Source organism: Clytia hemisphaerica, unplaced genomic scaffold (genome assembly GCF_902728285.1).
Source record: "Clytia hemisphaerica strain Z4C2 unplaced genomic scaffold, Clytia hemisphaerica genome assembly, whole genome shotgun sequence".
Classification (NCBI taxonomy): Eukaryota; Metazoa; Cnidaria; class Hydrozoa; order Leptothecata; family Clytiidae; genus Clytia; species Clytia hemisphaerica.
The window spans coordinates 91,823-115,540 of NW_027104558.1; the positions used below are offsets into that span (position 1 = coordinate 91,823).

Genomic DNA, 23,718 nt, shown 5'->3' on the forward strand with positions numbered 1-23,718 from the left:
CTAGTGAGTTTCAACCAATCAAATTTCGTATTTCCACTAGCCTATTACATTTCTCGTTCGTCGTCGTGATTATCCCGTATACTTAACCTCACTATTGGCAAATTTAGAACGTGTATACGTCACTCGGGTTTGAAGGGGTTAATCAAAATATATAAATTAACAAAAGATTCGCACCCGATTGAACATTGTATGTCAAATTATTACCAACATTCTTTACGTGGGGTGCGTTTACACAGGTTGCTTGACAACTTGATATAGATATGACGTGAGGTTTTTCTGTCTTTCTGATAGTTCAATATTTTCTATTTATTAGTTTTTTTGTTAGAGTATCTAAAATGGTAAAAAATAGAGTTATGGCGATTCAATTAATAACTTATTGTATTATTTTTTCGGATATGCATTTGGCATAACATATTTGATTGTCAGTAACCTGAGATCAGATTGTGATCGTTTTGCGATCTATCTTTCACGCTGAAGCTCTAAAGGGATGGGTGAAAATATAACAATCTGACGAATATGCTATCTCAAAATCGTAAGGGCCGTGCTCGTCTAAAAGGACTGGGAATGACAACAAAGTTGCGTGATTGTGTTTGAAAATAGGATGCCATATCAGGAAAATTTAGTTTTTGACTTTCCGGTGCACAACAAGATTCTTGTTGTAGAATTTTCCTCAGATGGTTGATTTTCAAGCGCTTCAGAGGTTTACCGTGCGCGTAAGAAAATTATGAAACGCTGTTATCAGGTTAATAGACCTTTTCATAAATTACGTCACGAACATCACTTGCCTCGTATTCAAACAACTACCAAGGCGATTATGTCCCTCGAGACATTAAATGATTTTTTATGAATAGAAAGTAGTTTTAATAAAATCCGCTGAGAGTTAATCACCATGGCAGTAATACAACTTTTCGACCGTAGTCGCGTGGGCATTTTTTTGTTCACTTTTTCCCACTAAAACCGTCCCAATCCTTTTTTGACGCATTTTTCTATTGTCTATAGGTGCGAAAAAAAGACTGGGACGGTTTTAGTGGGATAAAGCGGACAACGACGACTACGGTCGAAAAGGTGTATTTCGAAACGAGGCAAGTGATGTTCGTAATGTCGTAACAAATAGTTTCTTTCTTTTTTAGCATTTTGGCTAATTCTCCGACAGACTTCTCCGAAAAACGATTGGAATTCTTGAAGAATAATGAGGTAGTTCTACTAACCAATTTATTATGAATTTAATGAATTCTTATGAAAAAAGCCTAAAAGTTATGACCAAAAAAATTTATTTGTAAAATAGAAAGGTAGGGGTATAATATTTCATAACACTAGAAGTAAAAAGATGTAACCCTTTCTCCAGTCGTAAACTTGGAAACTAACCTATTCTTCGAGTATTCTTAATGAAAATTTTATGGGGTAATTTCTGGAATTGGAGAGTTCGATCTCTTACTTTGGCCTAAGTCAAGCCTCGTGTTCTTATAGAATAATAAAATTCCCAAAATAATTGTTTGAAAACAATATTCTGGATTCAATCTGCATCCTTGAGATGTTTTTATCGACAGAGACCTTCCCTTCCCCAGACTTTGACGAGATCTCTGGTTTCCAGACTGGATGTCTTCTAATAATACCTTAATTTTAGAAATAAAAATAAACCAGGCCCCATCAAAAGAGAAAAAAAGAAATAAATTAAAATTCCAAAGAAAAATAATACAAATTAAATTCAAGTAAGGTTATAATTGCTTAAAAAATATTCATGTGCTACTTCTGTATTGTATGGTGCACAGATATCATTTTCTAAAATACTAGATACAGCTACTCCGGCTTTGACTGAAGCAAAATAACGCGCCATCTTTGACAAGTTCGGTTTGTAAGCAATTCGATCAATCAAGAATATTCTATGACCTTCTCGCTTCACGCCATGCTACTTTCGAGTTTCGAGTGATTAAATCGTAGGCGCTGAATTTTGGTCCACTTTTCGTAAACATGCTGCTTTATTTGGCCTCACTTCACGTAGCTTAGGAAAGAAAAAGAAGCTCCATCTAGTGTTTTGAATAAGATATCTGTTGCATAGAGATCAAAGATGTCATTATTTTTCAATCAAATCCTTTATTTCTTTGAGCACAGCACCCAGCAGTTGGAAGTCGGTCGATTTTCCGTCAACCGTCACTGTAGTATCGTTCTAATGAGGAATAGAAAGATAATACAACTAGAATTAGAATCACATTTTCACCGCTTCAGCAGCAACAAAGGTAACAAAGCTAGGAGAAAATATTTAGGATTACATTTTTATAAAGGAAGAAAAACTAAAGGAAAGAGGATAGGTATAACAATATTTTTGAACAAGGTATACACATAGATTTTTAAAGTCCGAAGGGCTAGATGTCGTGCTTCAGCTGAAAAGTGTGCCGTGGGTAGGTAGGAAATCCTACTTAGGTCATGTGACATTACAATTGAATTTCAGCGCTTGACCGATCAGAAGCTTCGCGGATTTTCGAAAACAATAGATAGCAGCAATATTTTTTCCGATATTTAGTTTTTCTTGCCTGCGATTGCTCAAAGCCCTTCGAGCTTTATAAATCTGCGGGTGTACATTATTGAAAAGTCAATTCCAATCAGGGGGACCTGATTACTGACCCTAGCCTTCTTCAGTTTTTCGGAAGGTGTCAAAATATGAACTATGAATCAAAATTTCCATGAGCAGGGAAATTCATTTTCTTTTCTTACCACTTTTTTGACGAGCAAACAGATTGGATGATCCTGGATAGTGGTACCATACATTGATGCACCCTGATTGATATGTTCGATTACTAAATGAAAAAAAGGAAAAATGTTTCATTCTGAAATCTTTCAACAGCAGAAGATTTTACTCCGAGAAGGCCTCTCCGTTATGAATAGCATGGGAATAAAGTTACGTACCAATGACGCGCAACCGGTTACAAACTTCTCGTAAAACATCTTCTAAAGAACGCCCATCGGATAGGGTTGCCTAAAAGAGAAAGTATCGTTATTATGGTTAATCTACTTTCACGAATGTGATTAAGACCGTTTAAAGTTGGTAGTTTTCTTTAACAGATTTAGATGAAAATCTCATGGTCATATCAACTCGTTAAAAACCAAGATTAAATGTGAACACTATGTGAAACTAGGTCATAGTTAAATTAGCGGCAATATCATAACTCGCATCCTTCTAGCTTGCATAAGACAGTAAAGAAAAATCTACCTACCTTCAGAGCTTGTTTCTCTTTAAGGTCACCACTGGCGAGAAGTGAGGTGAACTCATTGTTTGAAATGGGGTTAGATAATATATAAACACCGACGGGGAATTGGATTTTAAAGTCCACTTTCTCGCTTGTACTGCTGTCCGATTGCTGGAAATAAAAAAAAATTAAAAATGTTCATTTAACCTTGGATATCGAATATCTATTGATGAAACAAAGAAATCCCACACTACTTTCTTACTCCAATTAGATTTAAAGATTTTACGTTATATAAAAACTGTTCCCCATTCTCCCGACATTGCATGTTAAAAAATTAGTAATATTCATGATATGCACCACTGGAGAGTCTTCTGAGAACTTTTAAAAATTTCCACCCAATACGTCACTTAAACAATAGAAAAAGTGACGTATTGGGTGGAATAAAAACAGAAAAGTTGCATAATTTCGTGAAGTCTTTGCAGTGGTGCATATCATGAATTGCGGAACGAGCCTAAAAAAGCACCCATTCAACCAATTAATTCTTGGACCATCACCACCTAGAACGTTCTCATTCAAACCTCAAGCCGATGTTCGGAACTACACAACTTTCAAAAGCTACAGCTCCGTTTCTGAAGCTATTCTATTGTTTAATTCAATTTTTACGTCACTTCTAACCGATAGAATGGCTTCATTTCCTTTCGGAGCGAAACTGTTATCTGCGAACAAAGTCGTCTTATTTACAAAATATGCTCCTTGTTTCAAGAGTTTTATCTTAGCCTTGAAGCAATATACATACATGTACCAATTTCTTTGAGTCTGAAATTCGAATTTAATTTTGACCTCTAAACTACTACTGTGCAAAGTCTCATGTTTCTGTGATGTGCAAAATTTTTATTCTATAGAGTGGATAGACCTTTCCATAAATTACGTCATGAACATCACTTGCCTCGTTTTGAAATTATTGCCCTGGTGATTAACTCCCAGTGGATTTTATTAAAACTACTTTCTATTCATTAAAAAATCATTTAATGTCTCAAGGGACATAATCACTATGGAAATTGAATACGAGGCAAGTGATGTTTGTGACGTAATTCATGAAAAGGTCTATCCACTATATCCATAACTCGGACACGGACGGGCAATATAAATTTTTACGAGTTATTGAGTAGGGTTTATAAGGCGTTGTTAACTGAAAGGGATCAGAAGACATGTTCTAGTTAAGGGGAAATTCAATTTATTTATAGTGGTTTTAGGGAGACCCCACTATTCATGATATGCAACACTGCAATGTCTTCTAACATTACATCCGGGACACAATAGCTGATTGGTTGCGAGTGGTCGAAGACATTGCAGTGATGCATATAAATACTAGACCATACTATTTACAAAAAAAATGAAACTTATTATTTTACCTTTAGGATATAGGTGAGAGTACCACGTAAATGTTGTGCCATGACACAGCTGTCGATGTTAAACGCGAATTGCCCTTCATTTGTCATTTCTATGGCGAACAAGTTGAAAAAAGTCACATGTAAAAATCATCAAGTCCACCTAATCGGTCAAAATTTAGACTAAAATTAGGGTACTAATAATTAAGGCCGACTAAAATTAAGGCCGGCTAAGTTTTGGCCGATAAGGTATTTCCCCACGAAAAGTGCAAAAAATGCTAAAAGGAAAAGATAAATCCAAAATTTTGCCTGCCTTAAGTGCTACATACACTACACAATATATTGTGAAGATTGATTATGTCATATTTTGTCGATTTTAATAAAAATATAAATTTCGTAAAAGAATATGTTCACAATTAATCGTGAGAGTGTTTATTTACACTTGCTTTCAATATATTCGAACAATATCCAAACAATATATTGCTCGACTATACACTTTTGTAGCGTATGTAGCCATTAAGAAATACTAAAGACTCGCATCTAGCCTTCGGCTTTGAACCCAATTACTACTAATAGATTTATAAAGCCCGAAGGGCTAGATGTCGTGCTTTGCTGAAAAGTGTGCCGTGGTTAGGTAGGAAATCCTACCTAGGTCACGTGATATTACAATATAATTTCAGCACTTGACCAATCAGAAGCTTCGCGGATTTTCGAAAACAATAACAACAACATTTTTTCCGATATTCAATTTTTTTGTCGTCTTAAAGCACGACATCTAGCCCTTTATAAATCTGTGATTACTACTTTTGCGGGCAGAAACTTTCGCGTTTTTCGCGATTTTGATCCTTTTTCGCAAAACATTTTTTCGCAAAACATTTTTTCGCGAGAAATAAAGTTTTCTACTCAGTTTTGCACTGTTTGCTAATTTTTGCGTGTTTTATGAGTTTTTGTTACCAAAAAAGGTAATCTTTATATGAATTCGCGAAAGTTCAATCTGTGAAATTTCGGCTAAAACCATAATTCACGAAACTTAAACTCGCTAAATTTCGCGACTTTTTAACTTCGCGAAACTTTCTGCCCACGAAACTTTCTGTCCTTAAAGTACACCCTGATCGCTTACCAGGTAGAAGTATGAACGGTACTAATACAGGATAATGCGCAGATGCACCAGCCTAAAAATAAAGAATATAAAGTTAAATATCACATCACCAATGGAAAAGAACCGAACATGTAGCTAGACGACTAATTCAGACATATTAGAAATAAAGCAAAAAGTAATGGAGTGAACAAATCCCGTAACAATAATCGTATTATCATATAACGCCTATACTATACTACTGTATTACACGCATTATGAACGACTCCAGTCTGGTCAAATCGATGTAATTAATTATCGTGCAAAATTGGAACAAAACAACGCATTGTGGTTGAAAAGATATTCAAGAGTGGAGTTTTAACAGATAGAAAAATTTGAAACATTTGGAAAATGAAGAGATAAGGTCAGCTTCGTTAAGAACTGTCATCGAAAGTTTATCACTGATATTGCTTTTAAAAATCATTCAAAAATAGCAAAAGAAGGAGTCCATTTTAAAGTCAACCAGCAGGTCTAGATCTAGTGTATTTACAAAATAAACTCTTGAAGTTACCAACCATCATAAGGGCTTTAATCCATACAGAAAAACCTTCTATCTAACCTGTCTTTCCAGCTTCATACTGAGTGAATCAATAACGTTGAATTCAAGTTTTTGAATATGGTGTTTTGTAAGGTTCCTGCAAAAGTAATTATGATTATGTTGAAGATAAGTGCATGGGGGGAGAATATAGTGTCCGGGGGTGGGAGTGAAAAAGTCTACAAAATTTACCTTGTCTGGGGGTAAATCAAATCTGTTTGGGGGTAATTTAGCCCTGTTTTAGGATAATTTTGAAAGTCCAGGGGAACTTAACTGATGCTCGTACGGGGGGTTTGACCTGCTGTCCGGGAGATCAAAATTCACAATGTCCAGGGAGTAACTTCCCAAGAAAAGTTATATCTTCCACCCCCATATTCAATTTTTTTTTTGGAAAAGCCCAGTGATTCTGTTGAAGATAAGTTCACAATCTTATTGGCTATCATGTGAAAACTACTACCAAAAAAGTTGCATAATTAAACTTGACACCTATTATTATTAGTAGGGGCAAACCCTCGGGACCCGTAACATCTTTCGAGGGACGCAATCGTGTGATGTGTTCGAAAGCAGATAGAGGCCCACGAACCAGGCCTGACAAAAGTCTTTATGGTGAAAAAAATGACGTTAGAGGCAAAACCCCAATCCAAAAATTGGTAAAAAGTTAACGATTTAAATAAGTCAAAGTCAAAGGAAACGAGTGATACCATCAGAGCATGAAATTGTGATGGCAGTAAAGTGTACTCAGACACACAAACTCAATCGTGGACAAACTTTTGGTCATAAAAACTGACTTAATTTTCGAGTATTTTGTTCACCGTTATTTCTCGAGCGAGCTCTATTCTTCTCGAAGGTGCAAATATTACGGAGTAGAAATTAATTTTACCTGAATATGATAGAAGCAATGACTTGTTTCTTGTGCATTGGATTGGCGCGGATTTCGTACAACTACAGTAACGAAAAGACGTAAGAAATTTAGTAAGAGTTGTCAAGGTCAAAACTAAGTTTCTTCGCAGGATCGATTTCCAAGAGGTCAAAGACGTCACTGTCCCAAACTGGGGGTTTGCTGATCGAATCCCCGCTCTTTTCAATGTTTCATTCAGTTCATAGATAGGCGAGCCAGCTGGCCATCAAACTCAAGAAAACAATCTAGATGCTGAATGGAAATGGACCTACCTGATGATGAAACTTAGATAGCAATAAGGAGAAAAATAAAAACAATCATTAAGAAAATAAAGCGGTTAGGGAAAATGCATTATATTTCATCATTGATTGTTGATGGGGGGAGGGGGAGGGGGAGAGGGAAGGGGAGTAGGGGAAAAAAGAAATAGAAAGTTCCAGTTAAAAAATTGCAAAAGTTTTATTGACAATTGAATCATGCTTGATGGTGGCATTGTTATCAATAATTTTTTTAAGTGAAAAAACAAAGAAATATAAGGAAAAAGTCCAATGAAAATCAATTCAAATCTGCAAAAACGGCGATTTCCGGCATTCTCGGCCGGAATTAAACATGATTCTCAAAAATCCGGATCGGTCACACTTAGGGCATTGCTGATACACATCTTTGTGCAAAAATCGGGAAAAACGAATAATGAAAACCTCGACAAAATGGCAACAAACCGGTTTTGACGACATATTTCCGGCATTTTTGGCCGAAATTGTTTTTCTTCAAAAATCAGGCTTCGTCACATTTTAGGTATTGCCATTTTGCATCAGTGTGCAAAATTTCATACAAAAATATAAAGTACAGCTCGAGAAATTCAAGAAAAACCGTTTTTCCGGCGATTCTCGGCTGCTCCGGCGATTTTTAGAAAGTTCCAGTAACAAAAATCAGGTTTATTGACAATTAAATCATGCTAGATAGTAGACATTGCCATAAATAATGATTTTGCATGAAAAAAAGGAAAAAGTCCAATGAAAATCTGCAGAAACGTTGATTTCCGGTATATTATATTTCCGGCATTTTTGGCCGGAAAAGAATTTTTCTCAAAAATCAAACTCGGCCATATTTTGGGCATTGCTATTACGCATCTTTGTGCAAAAAATCAGAAAAAACTAATGATGAAATCTCGAGAAAATGCCAAAAAACGGTTTTTCCGGCATATTTCCGGCATGTTTGGCTGTAAAAAAATGTTTTTCGAAAAATCGGGCTCCGTCACATTTTAGGTATCGTCATTTTGCATCAGTGTGCAAAATTTCATAAAAAAATATAAAGTACAGGTCGAGAAAAGCTGGTAACAGACGAACGGACGGACGAACGGTCAACGGTTAATTTATAGGACCTCCAGGGTAGGTCCAACAATCGAAAAGCTACCGAAAAGTCCTAGATTACTGGGGTATCCATGTAAAATATCGACTATCGACGATAATTTTCAGAACAGCTTTCAATCATCAAAGAGTTTGAGTTTTTATATTTAAAGAACCATTCCTTTTGAAACTTAGCACAGATTAAAAAACCGTCTTGTAAAGAACTTCTCATTAGCAAAACTCACCAATTTGATATTTGAATCTTCGCAGAGCGTATCGTAGTGTGCGTACGGCTGAAAGAAAAAAGTGGAATATGTAAACACGGTAACGAAAATCAAGGCTACAGGTTTTTCAGTTGTTGGCATTTTCACCATCCAATATTGTAACTTATAGTTTCCAATTGGAGGCTAAAGAATTTATATTAAATTCAAATTTGTTATTCATCTATTTTCCATCACGAGAATATAGAAGCCTGTATTAATAGGGTAATATTGCGATAATGTGACATAGTTCCCCTTTTCGACAATTTAAATACTCCGCAAATGAAATGTGTCGGTCAAATCATTATGTGTGCACAAATCCTAGACCTTAAATCGTCGAAACGAATTCATCTCTTGAGTTACAGTAGACTCTTCCAGAAATAGTCCGTGCCCCCCCCCCCCCCCTGTTGAGGATATCGGATATCCATGGGGTTAACGATTTTTGTTCAAAAGTGGATATCCAGGGGGTTAAATATCTACAAGGGAGCGGATATCCAGGGGGGTAAAGTGTATTTTCAAGTAAAAAATACGATATCCAGGAATAGAAGGGAGTAAGCATCTTTATAAGAGAGGATATCCAGGAGATTGAGAATACTTATAAGAGTGGACATCCAGGGGTCTTTATTAATAAAGTAGGATATCCAGGGGGTTAGATACTTCGAAAAATCAAAATCCTCAACAGTGGGGGTAAAATTCTGGAAAAGCCCATTCGAGTTTCTATCATTCGAATCTTTCTATAATTCGAACTAATTATAAGTCCCTGTTAAAGAAAAACCCTCTTAAGATACTTTGAATCTCTCTATTATTCGAACAAATAAGATTCCCAATTCGAGTTCGAATTAGCGAGGGTCAACTGCACTACAAATCATTGTATTTAGTAATTGATGGTATGAGTCATAAAAGGATCCGACCCTTGTGTTCTTACGACCCGAAACATAAATTATTGGGTCAAGTTGAACATTTTACAAGAATTTTTGTCATTGGATTGGACGTTAACTATTCAAACAAAAACTTTTATTATATTTTTCTAAAGAACGCGTCATCTCTATTGTTTTGAATAACCAATTATGTGAGCATTTTATAAAAACTTCAAAACAACTGAAATTATTGAGAAGAGATTTTACGTCATGTGTTGTAGTGTCATCCATATCCATGAATAAAGAAGCATCTTCATTTGCGGACGTGTCTGGAGCGACTTTGGTTTCGGCTTCCGGTTCTTTAGACTTTTTCTTTTCTTTGGTGCCTTTTTCTTTCTTTTCTTTGCCTTCCTTTGTTTTCCTCTTGGATTTCTAGAAAAATAAACATCAATTAGAGTTTCAGAGGAATCAAAAGACTGGGCGAGTTCGTAATATAAGTTGACTTGAAAGCGCTGGGTTTTTGTGTCGCCGAAATCGAAATTGACCGACTTTCATATCCAACTTAAGTGAGAGTATATCAGTAAATCTCAGTTCTGAAGATTCCCCTTTAATTTCATCCCATTTTCATGACTGTGACCGAATTGATCAAATAACGCGTCGCCGAAACGCACTTAAATATGATTCTAACAACAGAAAATGTTTTAAAACATTCCAAAGTTGACTGTAAAGACAACCATTCAGTCATAATTTAAAATCTGTCGAGGATTCTGGCTGTTACTATTATTTTCCAGGGGAAGGTAAAGATATTCCTTTTCAAGATATAGAAGGTCTTCTATCCTGACAAATAATAATCAAAAACCTTTCACATTAAATTTTGTGCTCGCGCGGCGCCACGGCGCCGGAAGGGTAGAAAATTATTATTTCCTTTGTTTGAAAGTGATGTGTAAGCAAATGATGTCCTTTTAACAATCTTTTTACCTTTTCTTTAGCTGGCATCCCAGGATCACCAAGTTCAGGGGCTGGCTCTTCAGCGATCGGTGTCACTACGTCCTAAAGGTAAATAACTTCAATAATCAGATGGTATATAGTTTGATAGGCTGGCATGCTAGACGACTGATTCAAATATATTAGAAAATAAAGTAAAAACTAAGGGAATGAACAAACTGATGTTATCCAGTAACAATTATGATTATATATACCTTATCGGAGTTTTTGATTTTTCTAAAAAACGATGTATTGTGGGAGTATTACAACAGAAATCTCTTAAGAATTCCTCGAGGGAATTCTATTGAAATACTCCCGAAACAATCCCACAATGCATTGCTTTTTTAGAAAAATCAAAAACTCCGATAAGATCTAATTATCATATAACACCCATATTACTGTATTAAACGACTCCACTCTAATAATTAGAAAATCTCTCCTTTTTCACACTTTGACAGGCAACAATAAATTAGTGGTTTCAGCCAAATGTCTTATCTGAAAAAAGGCTTTATGAAGCCAATTCCTGTTTTGCTTCGGTCCCACTAATATAAAGAGAACCAAAATTTGAATGTAAAGCAACAATGACGTTGTTTCTTACTTTGGCGATAGAGGTTAGTTTATTAGATTTGTCATGATTACTGTTAGTAACGGTAGCGAGTGGTTCAAGCCACATTTCATAAGAATTCTATGGGAACCGAAAAAAGAATTAGAGTCGTGCTTTGTTAGTGTGTGTATATGATAGCGTTAGTTTATGGTACTATGTGGTATCAAGTTAGATATATGCGTGATATTGTGCGATATCTACTGAGCCTTATACAAACACTGGAGGCAGTTTGTCGATCCCCGGCTAAACAAAATCTTTACGTTTTATCACATTTCAATTTAATTTGGAAGTTCAAGTACGGAAGTTTACTTTTTTTCATGCATGACAATGGTCTAATATGTAAATAGTGTCTAAACAATAAAAGTCGTAAGTCCCGGTTCACACGTACCATAAGTCCTGTCTCATTTGGTTGTAAGCCCTTAGAGAGACTCTAGAAAATAGAGAGAAAAAAAAGAAGTCGGCCTTAGTGTCGTGTTTTAACAGAAGACCTAGCACAAAGCTATATTTTAAGCTCGGGTAAGATAGTAAGAGATGGCCAAATGGTCAAAGACGTCAGCTTAATATCATGTGATCAAAAGGAGTCGATCTCATTGGATAGTTCTCATAAAGGAGCCAATCAGATTGCTGAATCTATACCACGAGTTCCCGGATGGAATCCTCCTCTTTTCAATGTTCCGTTCAATTCATAGATAGCCAAGTCAACTTGCCGTGGATTTTGTTAAACCAATAAAAAAAACTGACTAGATCCTAGATTACTGGGCTATCCACGTAAAATAGCGACTCGATAATACATCTATCTATCAAGGTATACAAAGTGTATGTGCATTTTAATCAAATATTGTTTCGTTAGTACACTTAAAACTTTCTATAAGAAAAATTTGGCACATTTGGCGTATCCCACCCACGAAACTCTAAAATCAAAGCATCGTTGAAACCTTGAATGAAAAAAAAAACAAAAAAAACGGAAAAACAGATAGTTCAAGAAGGGAACTGAGCTTTCCATCTACAACAAACCTCTTTCCGTTCTTTAGCAAATTCAGAGGCTTGAGCAAGTAAGGTTGCTTTGTTTTCCTCTTCGGTTTGTTTGGCTGTTGTAAAGAATTTAAAAGAATGGAAAGATGAATGACTACAGCCAGATACAGTCAACTACATTTAATTCAAGTTTCGATCAGAGAAAGATTTGAGATACAAGGAGGCCGGTTGTGCGCGCTGTGATCGCACTTTTTGGCTTCAATCCTTTTTGCTTGGAAAAAAGATTACGTCATAAAAATGTAGCGCGCGCTCGAAAAAAAAAAAAGCGGTCGAAAAAGTGCGATCAAAGCGCGCGCAAGTGGAGACCGGCCTTTAGTAAGGCCATCCTCTTTAGTAAGGGGACCAATATTTTAGTCCAAATTTTAAATTCATATAAATTTATATTAAATTGGCAAAGTTACGTAACTTCCGCCATTATGGGAGCAATCGTTCAGTTTGCGTTTTACAGATTCAAGCGGTTGCTTCCATAAAAGCAGATCGGGGAAAACTTCATCGGGGAAATTTTTCGTCGGGGAAAATTTGTCACTTGCTGGTAGTTGGTATAACGCATTAAGGCCGGGGAAAATTTTCGTCGGGGAAAATATTCGTCACTTGTTCAAAATTTCGTCACTTTTCCCCGACGAAGTTTTCCCCGATAAGGTAGTAGATTTTCCTTAAGTAACGTAACCTTGGAAAACTGAACCTTTTACAGAAGTGATTGAAGCCATAATGAACATGCGGAACAGCAGACTTTATAGAGGCCGGTCTCCACTTTCGCGCGAAATTAGCGACAGTTTTTTTATTAACCTTTTTTGTCGGAAGTTGAAGGAAGTTCTACTTTTCTTTCATCCGTTACGTCAATTTCGACCAATGAAATTGCTTCATTTTTCAACCGACCAATGACCTAACAACAACGTCAAAAGTTTTCGCTCGTGTCGCGCGAAAGTGGAGACCGGCCTTGAGAGGGCCTACAAAAATGAAGAATAAATAAAATACAAGAAGAGAGAATACACACCACTCTTCTTCTTTGTTTTCTTAGTCTTCTTAACCTTGACATCAACAGCATCAACTGAGTCTTTTGATTGCGTTCGACCCTAAGAAAGCAAATTTCATTCAACTTCATCAATTTTTTATAAGGACGTCCTGAATGGATGTTCTTAACTAATTGAGTATATTCTTATTTTCACCCTTTTGAGTATTTTTTAGTTTTCTGAGAATTTTAGCCATCGAGGCTTATGTTCTTATAAAAAACGTTTAAGCAAATTTGTTACCTTTTTGGTGCCTTCCTTTTTACCCTTCTTGCCTTTCTTCGAACCCTATAAATGGGAAAAAATTGATTTAGAAGATAAATTTGCCATCAAAATTTTCCTGTCATTATTGCCCAACCTTGCTGAAGCTTGCAACATGTATGAAGTTAAAATCAAAATTACTTTGAATTTCTAAATTGGAGAACTGAAGAAGAAGGTGAGTAATCCTTAACAACCAGTCCTCCACCAGCCAGAACTGTCAACCTCATTTTGATAGACAGAAAGGGAAATTAAGACCATGTTCACACTTTACTGTCCCGTTTCGCTCCGGTATGATTTTCGTTACGGATCGAGAGTGTTCATTTTGGTTTCGGAACGTTTCGGAACGTTTTGGAGCAAGAAAAAGGAGCAGTTCCGTTTCGATAAAAATAGTGGAGCGAAACCACTTCGACCTTTTTTGCTTTGTAACGTCTTCTTTTTCGACGCTCACACTTGTTTCGGAACCGTTTCGTTTCGGAACGATACAGAACCGTAACGTCTGAACATGGTCTATAGGACAGGGAGTGAGACGTTAATTTAACGTTATATCGACGTAAGGGTCGTTAAATGGACGTCAAAAGAACGTTGTGTGCCAGCCGGTTCATTGGTATTCGTACCTTTCTAGCTGGTTTGTCTTCACTGGCTGACGATTTCAATTCAGACGATCTGTGTGTTTGTACTGGTAAGACTTCGTGATCACCAAGAGGCCTGGAAACGAAAGCAATAATTTGTGAGCTAGAACCTTTATGTAACAATTTTCAAACAGTGATGATATTTGGCCCAGCATCGGGCGTTTCATTAGCATGTCGCTGTCCGTGGCGCTCTATGTCCGTTTTTGGTTTGTCAATTCAAGTTCATTTTAAAAGAAACGGCGCCTTGTAACAATCAGTACGGATAATCACAGCCATGTCCATAGATTTCCGTAAAGCCCGAAAGGCTAGATGTCTAGGATTTCCTACCTAATCTCGGCACACTTTTCAGCCAAAGCACGACATTGAGTTCTTCGGGCTTTATAAATCTATGGTCATGTCGCTGGGCCTTCATGCTGATCCGGCTTCTTGATTAATATCGAAAAAACACCTCTGTGACAATGGTCATTAACTCAAGGGAATTAATTTAACACGCATCAAAATTCTTAAATCACGTTGAATTTTGGCAGTAATTCTTTTAATTTTGGCGAGTAGTAGGTTGAAGTAGTACTTTTTATGCCTAAAATTAACCCAATTAGCCTTTTTTATTTTCCATATCAGATTGTTTTGAGAATGGCTTTTAAGTTTAAGACTCACGCATCGAGGTCAACATTGAGCAATGAATGTGGGTCGTCTTGATCCATTTCTTCTGGGGCTTCCTATGATGAAGGAGAAGATATGAAGAGATTCAATAATTTCAATCTGTACATACAAGATTTCAAATGCCCACTTTCTGCCCATTTTTGCCTACTTGAACTATTAGAATAGGTAGGGCAGAAAGTCAGCCGTCTAAACTAGAGCAAAGAAAAGCATACTTGTGACTTTCTTTGTCCGAGGAACAACTTTATAAGATGGGTAGACAGGAGATTCGACTCATAGTAAACAAGTAACCTAACTCACTCTTTCTGAAAGGTCAATAACAGGAAACTTGACTCACAGAAAGAGAAGAAACTTTACTCACCCCTTCTCACAGATCAATAACAGGGCGATTTCGTACGATGGGTAGGCAGGAAACTCGACTCACATTTAGACAAGAAATCTTACTCACCCCTTCTTCGAGGTCAATAATAGAGGCGATTTCGTAGGATGTGTAGACAAGAAACTAAACTCACATATAGACAAGAAATCTTACTTACCCCTTCTCCGAGGTCAATGACATGGGCGATTTCACAAGATGGGTAGACAGGAAACTTTACTCATAGATAGACAAGAAAATTTACTCACCCCTTCTCCAAGATCAATAACAGGGGCGATTTCATAGGATGTGTAGAAAGGAAACTTTACTCAGAGATAGACAAGTAACCTTACTCACCCCTTCTCCGAGGTCAATGACAGGGGCGATTTCGTAGGATGGGTAGACATGAACCTTTCACAGATAGACAAATATCTTACCCCTTCTCCGAGGTCGATAACGGGGGCGATTTCATAGGATGTGTAGACAGGTTCATCCTCGCTTTCACTGGCTTTTCGTCCTTTCTTCCCTTTTTTGCCTTTCTTGCCCTTTTTTCCTTTACCTTTACCTGTGTAAAAAAGAAATTGCAATTTAATGCTTTTATCAAAAGGATAAGAGATAACACCTAAGAAAGGTTTTATAACTACTCTTGGAATGGCAACACCTATTAAAGGTTTTGTTTTTAAATAAGAGTGATATCGTTTGCTTACTCAATTTTAATCTACAAGCTTTTTCGCAATGGATTGCAGAGTGGAAATAATATAAATATGTGTCTGATATGATGAAACGGGACAACACTTATGTAAAAGTAAAACCTTTAAGTAAAAAAATATAGCCTCAGCAATCATACTCTCACCAAGAAATTATCGGCAGATACTGAGTGGTAGTCAGTAGTTTAAGGCAGAAGCTCTAGAATAAAACCTCCATAAACATCTCTTACTAACATGACCTAGGCTAGCTTTATTTTTAAAGAGTCTCCAGAGTGAGATGATTTGGCAGATGTAGATATGTGCTTTCCATCCTCTATTTTACAATTCGTTGGTACATTTACTTCCTTTTTCTGACATAGCCCCTGTTGTTCTTTGTCAATTCGTACAGCTAGAGACTTCTTTTGGCAAAAAACGAGTTTATGCATTCGAGATAAATCGAAGGAGATGGTATGAAGCAAAGTTGGCATGTCGCCAGAATCGATATCCACTTTGCTCGACGACGGTAAAAACACCAAAATACCGTCGTCTGTTTAAGTGAGAAAAGGCGATATGAAGCCCTACATCAACTGTAGACTTTGTTTTACGTTGAATTTATTTACCGTAGCCATAGCCACATAAACTTGGTAAAGAAGAGAGTTGGTTCTATACCACAGATTTCTGTAAAGCCCGAAGGGCTAGATGGAGTGCTTTAAGCTCTTCCAAGCAAAAAAATATCGGAAAAAATATTGCTGCTATTGTTTTCGAAAACCTGCGAATCTTCTTATTGGTCAAGCGCTGGAATTCTATAGTAATGCCACGTGACCTAGGTAGGAATTCCTACCTAACCACGGCACACTTTTCAGCTAAAGCACGACATCTAGCCTTTCGGGCTTTATAAATCTATGACCTATACACACCTTCAACATGAAGAGCAACGGGAGCATCAAGTTCTTTGACTGGAATATCATCCACCAAAGGCTTGTTCGGATCTTCCCTTTTCTATAAAGATGAAGAACAAAAATGCTTGGCAGATTGTTTAAGATCAGAAGATAAAAGTCGTGTTAAAAAACCTAACAATAGGGGATTTGAATTGCCATGTAAACTAAGGATAGATTGAGTGATTTCAATTTGATGCAAACTTTAAGGGCATGTTATGAAATTTGAGAATACCTTGCTAGCAAGAAGTGTAAATGAGTCTGACTATGGCATAATTTATTCTGTGTGTAATACGAGACACTCTAATCATTAAAAAAAGGCATTTGTCTTCAAACAATGTAATATTACTGCCAAAATAAGAAGCCAGTACTCAAAAGTATAGCTCGGCTAACGGTTGGCAGCAGTTTTCATCGAACGTAAAAAATGGCCACTGATATATTCCTATCTTACGATGGAGGTGTATTGGGCAGAAACCAAGAAAAAGTATCATTAATCAATGCTGAATTAAAAGAGCGAGGTTTCAAGACATGGTTCGACAGAGATAATATGACGGGCAATAGAAGAGAGAGTGTGGCGTATGCAATTGAATGTACCAAGTGTTGTGTCACCTTTATAACAAAAGAATATCATGATAAGCGACCGTAGCGCAGTGGTAGAGCATCCGGCTACGGTTCGCATAGTTGTGGGTTCAACCCCCAGCCGGGTCATACCAAAGATTCCCAAAATGGTACTTGATGCCTCTCTGCTTGATGCTCAGCAATTAAGAGAAGGATCAAGGATAAGTGGAGAAATCCAGGGGAAAAAGTGGCATCCTCCCCTACCTTCGGGTAGATAGCTATCGAAAGAGGAGACTCCGGGTCGCCTAGAATTTGATTATGCAAACGAGATGGTTCCAATGGTAGCTGTTGTTCTCGACCCGTCGATGAAAAATGCGACAAAATGGAAAGGGAATATAGGAATGACCCTAGGTTTGAAAGTTTGTATAGATATGACAGGCAATTTGAGCATACAACCATATCTCTCAAAACAAATAGATTTGCTTGAGAAAGAATTACATCAGTTAGGAATTGATGGATCTGGAAGAAACGAAGCGTTGATGCTTCAAAAGACAGCGAAGAATTGTTTGTTTGGTAAGTTACTTTTACTGTTTAGTTTTGGCTTTAAATATCCTTTTCATAGGTTCACAGGTCATGCAAATTCACAATTTAGAATTAAGGCTTCTGTACAAAATCATTATTCAGTTAAAAGGGTTAACAGGTCGAAATCTCTCGAGTTCTTCATTTACAACAGACGGAAATTTCGAATCAATGTTTAAGAGCTAACAAGGTGATTTTTCGACTACTTTTAATGGGATACATTTTTGCGGGGATAAAATTTCATGGATTTTGCGGATTTGGGTACCATCCATGAAAATTAAGTCCCAATAGAAATTCCGAAAGGTCTTCTCTGCGAAACTCAAAAAAATGTCAAGTAACTACTTTTAAAATGTTCACTGACATCACAGAAGCTGGCACACAACGTTCTTTCAACAACGTTCATCTAACGTTGTGATCATAAAATGTCAAAAGTTTTGTGGTATGGACTCGACACGCTTCATATTACACACTAACTTGGTAGGTTATTCTCCTGCAATATTTAACTTGGTTTTCTCTAATCGACAGGGAGGAAATTCGCACCGCAAAATCCACCACGACTACGACCGACTTTTATTCAATTCGGACGAGGTAATTAAATCTATTAAGATCTATTCTTTCCTCTTTTTTCAAAGAGCACCCATCGGAAGTCTTTCTTGGCAAGTTTTTCTAAACATGAGTAAATCATAGTTTTTATAGCTGACAATCAGAATCATTACATTTTAAAATTCTGCAAATGCAAAGTTAGAACCAAGGAGGAGAACTGGGAGTACTCTCCCCTTACAGCGAAAAATACAATGGAACTATTCAATTGACTCACTAGATAGCTTCATTTTGTAGAAGATCGATGGGTCTCATCGAAAGTCTTTATTGACAAATTTTTCTAAACAGGAGTTAAAGTCTATTCACGATAAGTGTGCACTCTTTTTTCATTTACTTATAACTTTTGAAGGAATTCTTTAATCTTTATAAATCTGGTATCATTGGAGAGATATTAGTTAGTGGAACAATTTGAAATAAAAAAATCTTTAAAATAATTCTAAAAATGAAGATGAAAATGAAGAAGAAAAAATGAAGATCTTGTAGAAAAGTGCTATAACTATCATTTTCACTGAAGTGAAACCTTGATTATCGAACGTCATCACTGTGAAAAAATTTCTCAAAAATAATCATTCAGTCAAAAGATATCAAACAAAGTTATAAGCTAATTGACGTCTAAAAACGCTGTTTTCTGCTGTTTTCTGCTGTTTTTTGGGGTCAATCACTTATTAACTTTGTATCATAACTTTGTATTGAATAAATATTTTAGTGAAATTTTTTCACAGTGATGACCTCCAAAGATCAAAGAATCTCTCCAGTAAAAATGAAAGTTATAGCACTTTTCTACAAGATCTTCCTTTTTTTCTTCTTCATTTTCATCTTCATTTTTAGAATTCTTTTGAAGATTTTTTTATTTCAAATTGTTCCACTCGCAAATATCTCTCCGACGATACCAAATTTATAAAGATTGAAGAATTCCTTCAAAAGTTATAGGTGAAAGAAAAAAGAGTGCACACTTATCGTGAATAGACTTTAGTCTCCTATAGCTTTATTATAGGGGACAGCCAGAATTTTATGACACCGCTATGTCTCGCGTTCTTACATTTCAGATTTTCTTTAAACCCCGAAACGTAAAATTAGGGCTAGCGGGAGATATGAACTATTACAATGAATCGCTAAGTAGCTTCATTTTGTAGCATGCACTAAAACATTATATCTTTAATGTCAGGTTTTTCAATGGGAAACACTAGCATAGGAAACGGATCATGCTTTGATTTGATGGCAACTTTCATTTCGATGCCAATGACCTTAGTATTGAATCGGATCTTACAAAGAAGACCAAGCTGTGAGTAGCTTCTAAGCTTTCTCTTGTTCAAAGGCTGGTTTCAATTCACCTGTTTTTATAAATCTGTTTTTTTTATTGAGAGCTTTTCTAAAATTATTTTGCGGTTGGAAATTTCGTTTTTGTTCGTTTTTCATAGGGCTTCGTACAGATGTTGCTATAGCAAGCAAACCGTCGAAAGTTACGAAAGAAAAACCCAAAAAAGAGAAGAGAAAACGCAAAAAGAAGCAACAAACAACACTAACAGGTGATCAGGTGATAGGTTCCGTGGGTGCTAGGTCTTCTTCGAAGATTTCCAGCAACATTTTTTAAAAAATTAGTGAAATTTTTACTTTCCGTGGGCGATTTCTATGAGAAACTTTGAGAGGCTTTCCAGGGTACAAGGAAAAAGTATCTCAATCTGTTTTTATTTTCATTCTGACCAGTGCAACCTTACCAATAAATTAAAATGTTAATATTAATTTAATACCTAACATAAGACTTCAGAATTCTTATTGTTTTAAAATCACGTTTATACCACTTTAGAAAATAACTCAAAAACTCAAACTGATGGCTTCGGGAACGAAAGAAATCCGCCAATGAGGAACCAACGAAAATCTCATGAGACATGGTTAGATATCCGACTAGAGAATTTGACAGGGATTTAAATAAATTCTCGCATCTCAGTGTGGCAAGCTCTACTCTACATTCACTACTTATGAATGAAAACACAATTTACAGTAGTTATTGTAGTCTATATTTTAGTATTATTTAAATTTTTCATATTCTTGATTCCACTTTTTTACATTTTGTACATAATATCTAACCTAGAACTCTAAGCCAGATTGATTCAGTCATTTGGTAAATTATGATGGTAAGTTGTGACTGAATATCTATCTGACTGAATATATCAGTTTTTCAAGGCAAACTTAAAATTCCGTACTATACATCATAAAAAAATCATTAAAGCACCGATAACACTATATTGCCTTCAACCGTTTCTTGGCCTTGTAAAAACTGGCTTGGTTAACCAGGCTACATAATATTGTAGTTTCATTCATTCCGAATTCCAGAAGTCCTAGAAACACCCGACCCAACCAAGACTCTATTTTATAATTATATCATTCTGTATATATTTCTTGACTAGTTTAGTAATTTTTTTCAAAGTTTCAAATATATGCCTTAAAACTCAACTTTATTACCAAAAATTAATTTTGCCCGAAAAATCCCCAATAACAAATCCAAATGAAAAGTGTTGTCTCACTAACCTGAGAACCGAGCTTAGAGCCAGTGTGATATTTTGGCACAAGAGAAACCTTTACACTTTACGTAAACCAAACAGTAGAAATTCATTCTCAGGGGATTGGTTTCTTCATAACACGTTTCAATTTCTAAGTGTAAACAGACCCTTACCTTGATTTCACCTTTTAAGTAATGCGGGTTGCTCTCTTGGAACATCTTACGAATTTCACGAGCCTTGACAAAAAAAGAGATAAATGTTAGTCATGTTTCCGCATCTGCAAATTCATGGTTGTCGAACAATTACCATAGATGGATGGTAAGGTAAGGTAAGGTCAACAGCTTTAAAACGAGTAAAATTAGTGAGGAATAACTTAACTTAGGGTTATGTTCATCAATTATGGGCTGTTTACCCTTCGACCATCTTTTGCTAGAAGCATCTTGGGGGGGGGGTTAGCAAATTGTATTTTCTAATCCTTAGATACAGTAATCTAGGGCTACTTTAGGCAAAAAGGACAATTTTGGGCCGGTTTATAAACTTCACGATAGCGGCTAGTGGAAACAATTAACCCCAGACTTCAAAAATAAAAGTTAAATAGGGTCCTATTTTCGGCATTTTCAAATAATGATGACAAAATCTTCAGCGAAGATGACAATTCACAGTTGGTACATATATGCGAAATTTCAAGCCAATTGGATAACAATTACCGAAAATTTTCGTTTTCCCCGGTTTTTAATTGAGAAAGTTACGGTTAAATAAAACACTAATAAACCTACGTTTAGATATGAAACGTAGGGTTCAAGAGTATTTTTAAAAACGTTGGATGTTCCAAAACGGAAATAATGCATTTTAGCCTAGGAAAAGATCTCACCTTTTCAATCTCCCCGGCATCCGGTTCCTGGTATCTCTCTTTTGGCGCACTCGAAATGCTCGACCTGAAAAAGGAAAGCAAAAAGATAGAAAAGAGTAATGGTGAACCAAAATGACGAAAAAAACTTAAAATTTTTGAGGGCGGGTTTTCGTTGTGATTTGTTTTTCGGGTTTCTTATTTCTATAAATAAGACTTTCAGGCGCATTCCGACGGGTATACGTTGAATCTAGTCAAGAAATTAGCAATCCTTACGAGGCAGAGGGCTTATCATCTGCGAAGAAGGGTTTATTGTCCTCCTCCTCAGAGTCATCGCTCTCCGCCGTTGGTTCGTTGATCCATTTGTCCAAGTCAAGGCTGAAAAAGTGGAAAGGAAAAAGTTAGACAGGAAAAAGTAAACATAAAAGTTGCCAGCCACTAATCGCTCTTGATTTAAAGGTTTCGTTTTTGAATAAGAGTGAATCGTTTGCTTACTCATCAAGCTTTTTCACATTGATTATTGACACTGATGTGGAGCAAGATTGGTCAGAAACAGGAAAAAAAAATTTTCTTTTGTTTATATCAGCACAATGTAACAATAGGCAAACACTGTACAGATATGAAATATGTGTCTAATATGAAACGTGAACACTTATGTAAAAAAAAACCTTTAAGATGGTTGTACATTAGAGGGTGTACAGTACACATTAAAGAATTTCGATAATTTTTTGACGTCAAAACCAATTTCGCGGGTAAAAATAATTATATTCGTTGGCGACATATCCTTGATTGAAGACGGTCGTACATTAGAGAAATTTGAGAATATTTCGACATCAAACCCAATTTTGTCGGTAAAAATAAATAAATCCGTCGGCGACATTTTCTCACTTTCACCAAGGAGAAAAACAACAACATACCCTTCGGGAATTGGAACTTTCTTTTGAGCTTTTGGTGCAACGGGTAAGAGCTCTTCGGCGAAAAGAGCGCTCACGTCATTCGAGCATTTCACACCTTTAAAAAAGAAGAATCGGAAGGGTGTTAAAGCATTGAAGGACGAAAGCTTTAAACATTTTTACTGTAAAAGTCAGTGCTCAAAACAGGTTTTTTGTCTGAGGCCGACAATAGATTATAGATACTACACAGCGAATTAGAAAATATTCTAGAAATTTTGATGAGTTTTGCAGTGGACAAGCCTATTTGTATACTTCGCTGAGACCGTTATCCATATGAGATGGAAGCTATGAAACTAAATGAAATTATGAAAAAATATTAAACTTTTAATCCTAAAAAGTGTAAAGTACGTTTTCAAAGTTTTGCAAATTGCAATTGAAAATCAGAGCAAAATAAAGTTCCCCAAAGATCGATCATGAAAAGATGGAACCACTGACCTCTAACTACGTGGCTGGATCGGGATTCCCATATAAAAGAAAGCGTGTCCAGTTTTCAAAGCTGACTAGTCCACCATCTTGTATTCTATTCTGGTCGTCAACAGCGCGATTCGAATGTTTTGAAAATCGAACGTTCGAAAATCTCAGGTAAAATAGAAAACAACATGGCGGACTAGTCGATTTAAAAACTGAGCACACTTTCACAGGAAATCTGCGAGCAGTTAGTGTAAAGGAATACATTCAACTCTCTCTAATTCGAACCTCTATTATTCGAATCTTTCTGTAATTCGAACTAAAATATTAGTCCCCTCAGCTGAAAAGTGGTTTAAATTGCTCTCTGTAATCCGAATCTTTCTCTGGTAGAGGATCGAACTAGATAGAGTCAGATATATGTGGATGAAACGGACCGTATAATAATCTAATCAGGACTTAAAAAATTAAATCGTACCTTCTTTCTTCATTTTAATGACCAGTTTGATTAATTGCAGAACACAGCAAGA

The 23,718-nt window shown here is 36.3% G+C and overlaps 1 protein-coding gene and 1 long non-coding RNA gene across 8 annotated transcripts in view; both read right to left on the reverse strand.

Annotated features, from left to right (window-relative positions):
• LOC136822977 (uncharacterized) overlaps positions 1-326 on the reverse strand; it is a 29,121-nt gene extending 28,795 nt beyond the window's left edge. The window contains exon 1 of the long non-coding RNA XR_010848975.1: positions 175-326. This is a non-coding gene — a long non-coding RNA (uncharacterized lncRNA). The remainder of the gene's footprint in view (positions 1-174) is intronic.
• An 861-nt stretch (positions 327-1,187) lies between these two features.
• The window catches only part of LOC136822980 (AP-3 complex subunit delta-1-like), an 81,984-nt gene continuing 59,453 nt past the window's right edge, over positions 1,188-23,718 (reverse strand). For 2 of the 7 annotated variants that reach the window (XM_067079288.1, XM_067079284.1), the window contains 25 exons: positions 23,667-23,718; positions 22,748-22,841; positions 22,107-22,208; positions 21,855-21,918; positions 21,157-21,219; positions 16,731-16,812; positions 15,565-15,692; positions 14,770-14,831; positions 14,101-14,191; positions 13,469-13,513; positions 13,213-13,291; positions 12,201-12,274; positions 11,575-11,616; positions 11,181-11,267; positions 10,577-10,648; positions 9,866-10,030; positions 8,727-8,774; positions 7,121-7,182; positions 6,265-6,340; positions 5,691-5,742; positions 4,595-4,683; positions 3,210-3,353; positions 2,902-2,971; positions 2,710-2,792; positions 1,188-2,164 (listed from right to left, as the gene is read on the reverse strand). In XM_067079288.1, coding sequence (XP_066935389.1) covers positions 2,072-2,164; positions 2,710-2,792; positions 2,902-2,971; positions 3,210-3,353; positions 4,595-4,683; positions 5,691-5,742; positions 6,265-6,340; positions 7,121-7,182; positions 8,727-8,774; positions 9,866-10,030; positions 10,577-10,648; positions 11,181-11,267; positions 11,575-11,616; positions 12,201-12,274; positions 13,213-13,291; positions 13,469-13,513; positions 14,101-14,191; positions 14,770-14,831; positions 15,565-15,692; positions 16,731-16,812; positions 21,157-21,219; positions 21,855-21,918; positions 22,107-22,208; positions 22,748-22,841; positions 23,667-23,718 — 2,019 coding nt within the window. In that variant the 3' untranslated portion in view covers positions 1,188-2,071. The remainder of the gene's footprint in view (positions 2,165-2,709; positions 2,793-2,901; positions 2,972-3,209; positions 3,354-4,594; positions 4,684-5,690; positions 5,743-6,264; positions 6,341-7,120; positions 7,183-8,726; positions 8,775-9,865; positions 10,031-10,576; positions 10,649-11,180; positions 11,268-11,574; positions 11,617-12,200; positions 12,275-13,212; positions 13,292-13,468; positions 13,514-14,100; positions 14,192-14,769; positions 14,832-15,564; positions 15,693-16,730; positions 16,813-21,156; positions 21,220-21,854; positions 21,919-22,106; positions 22,209-22,747; positions 22,842-23,666) is intronic. The other 5 variants (XM_067079289.1, XM_067079286.1, XM_067079290.1 and 2 more) reach the window with 3 other exon arrangements.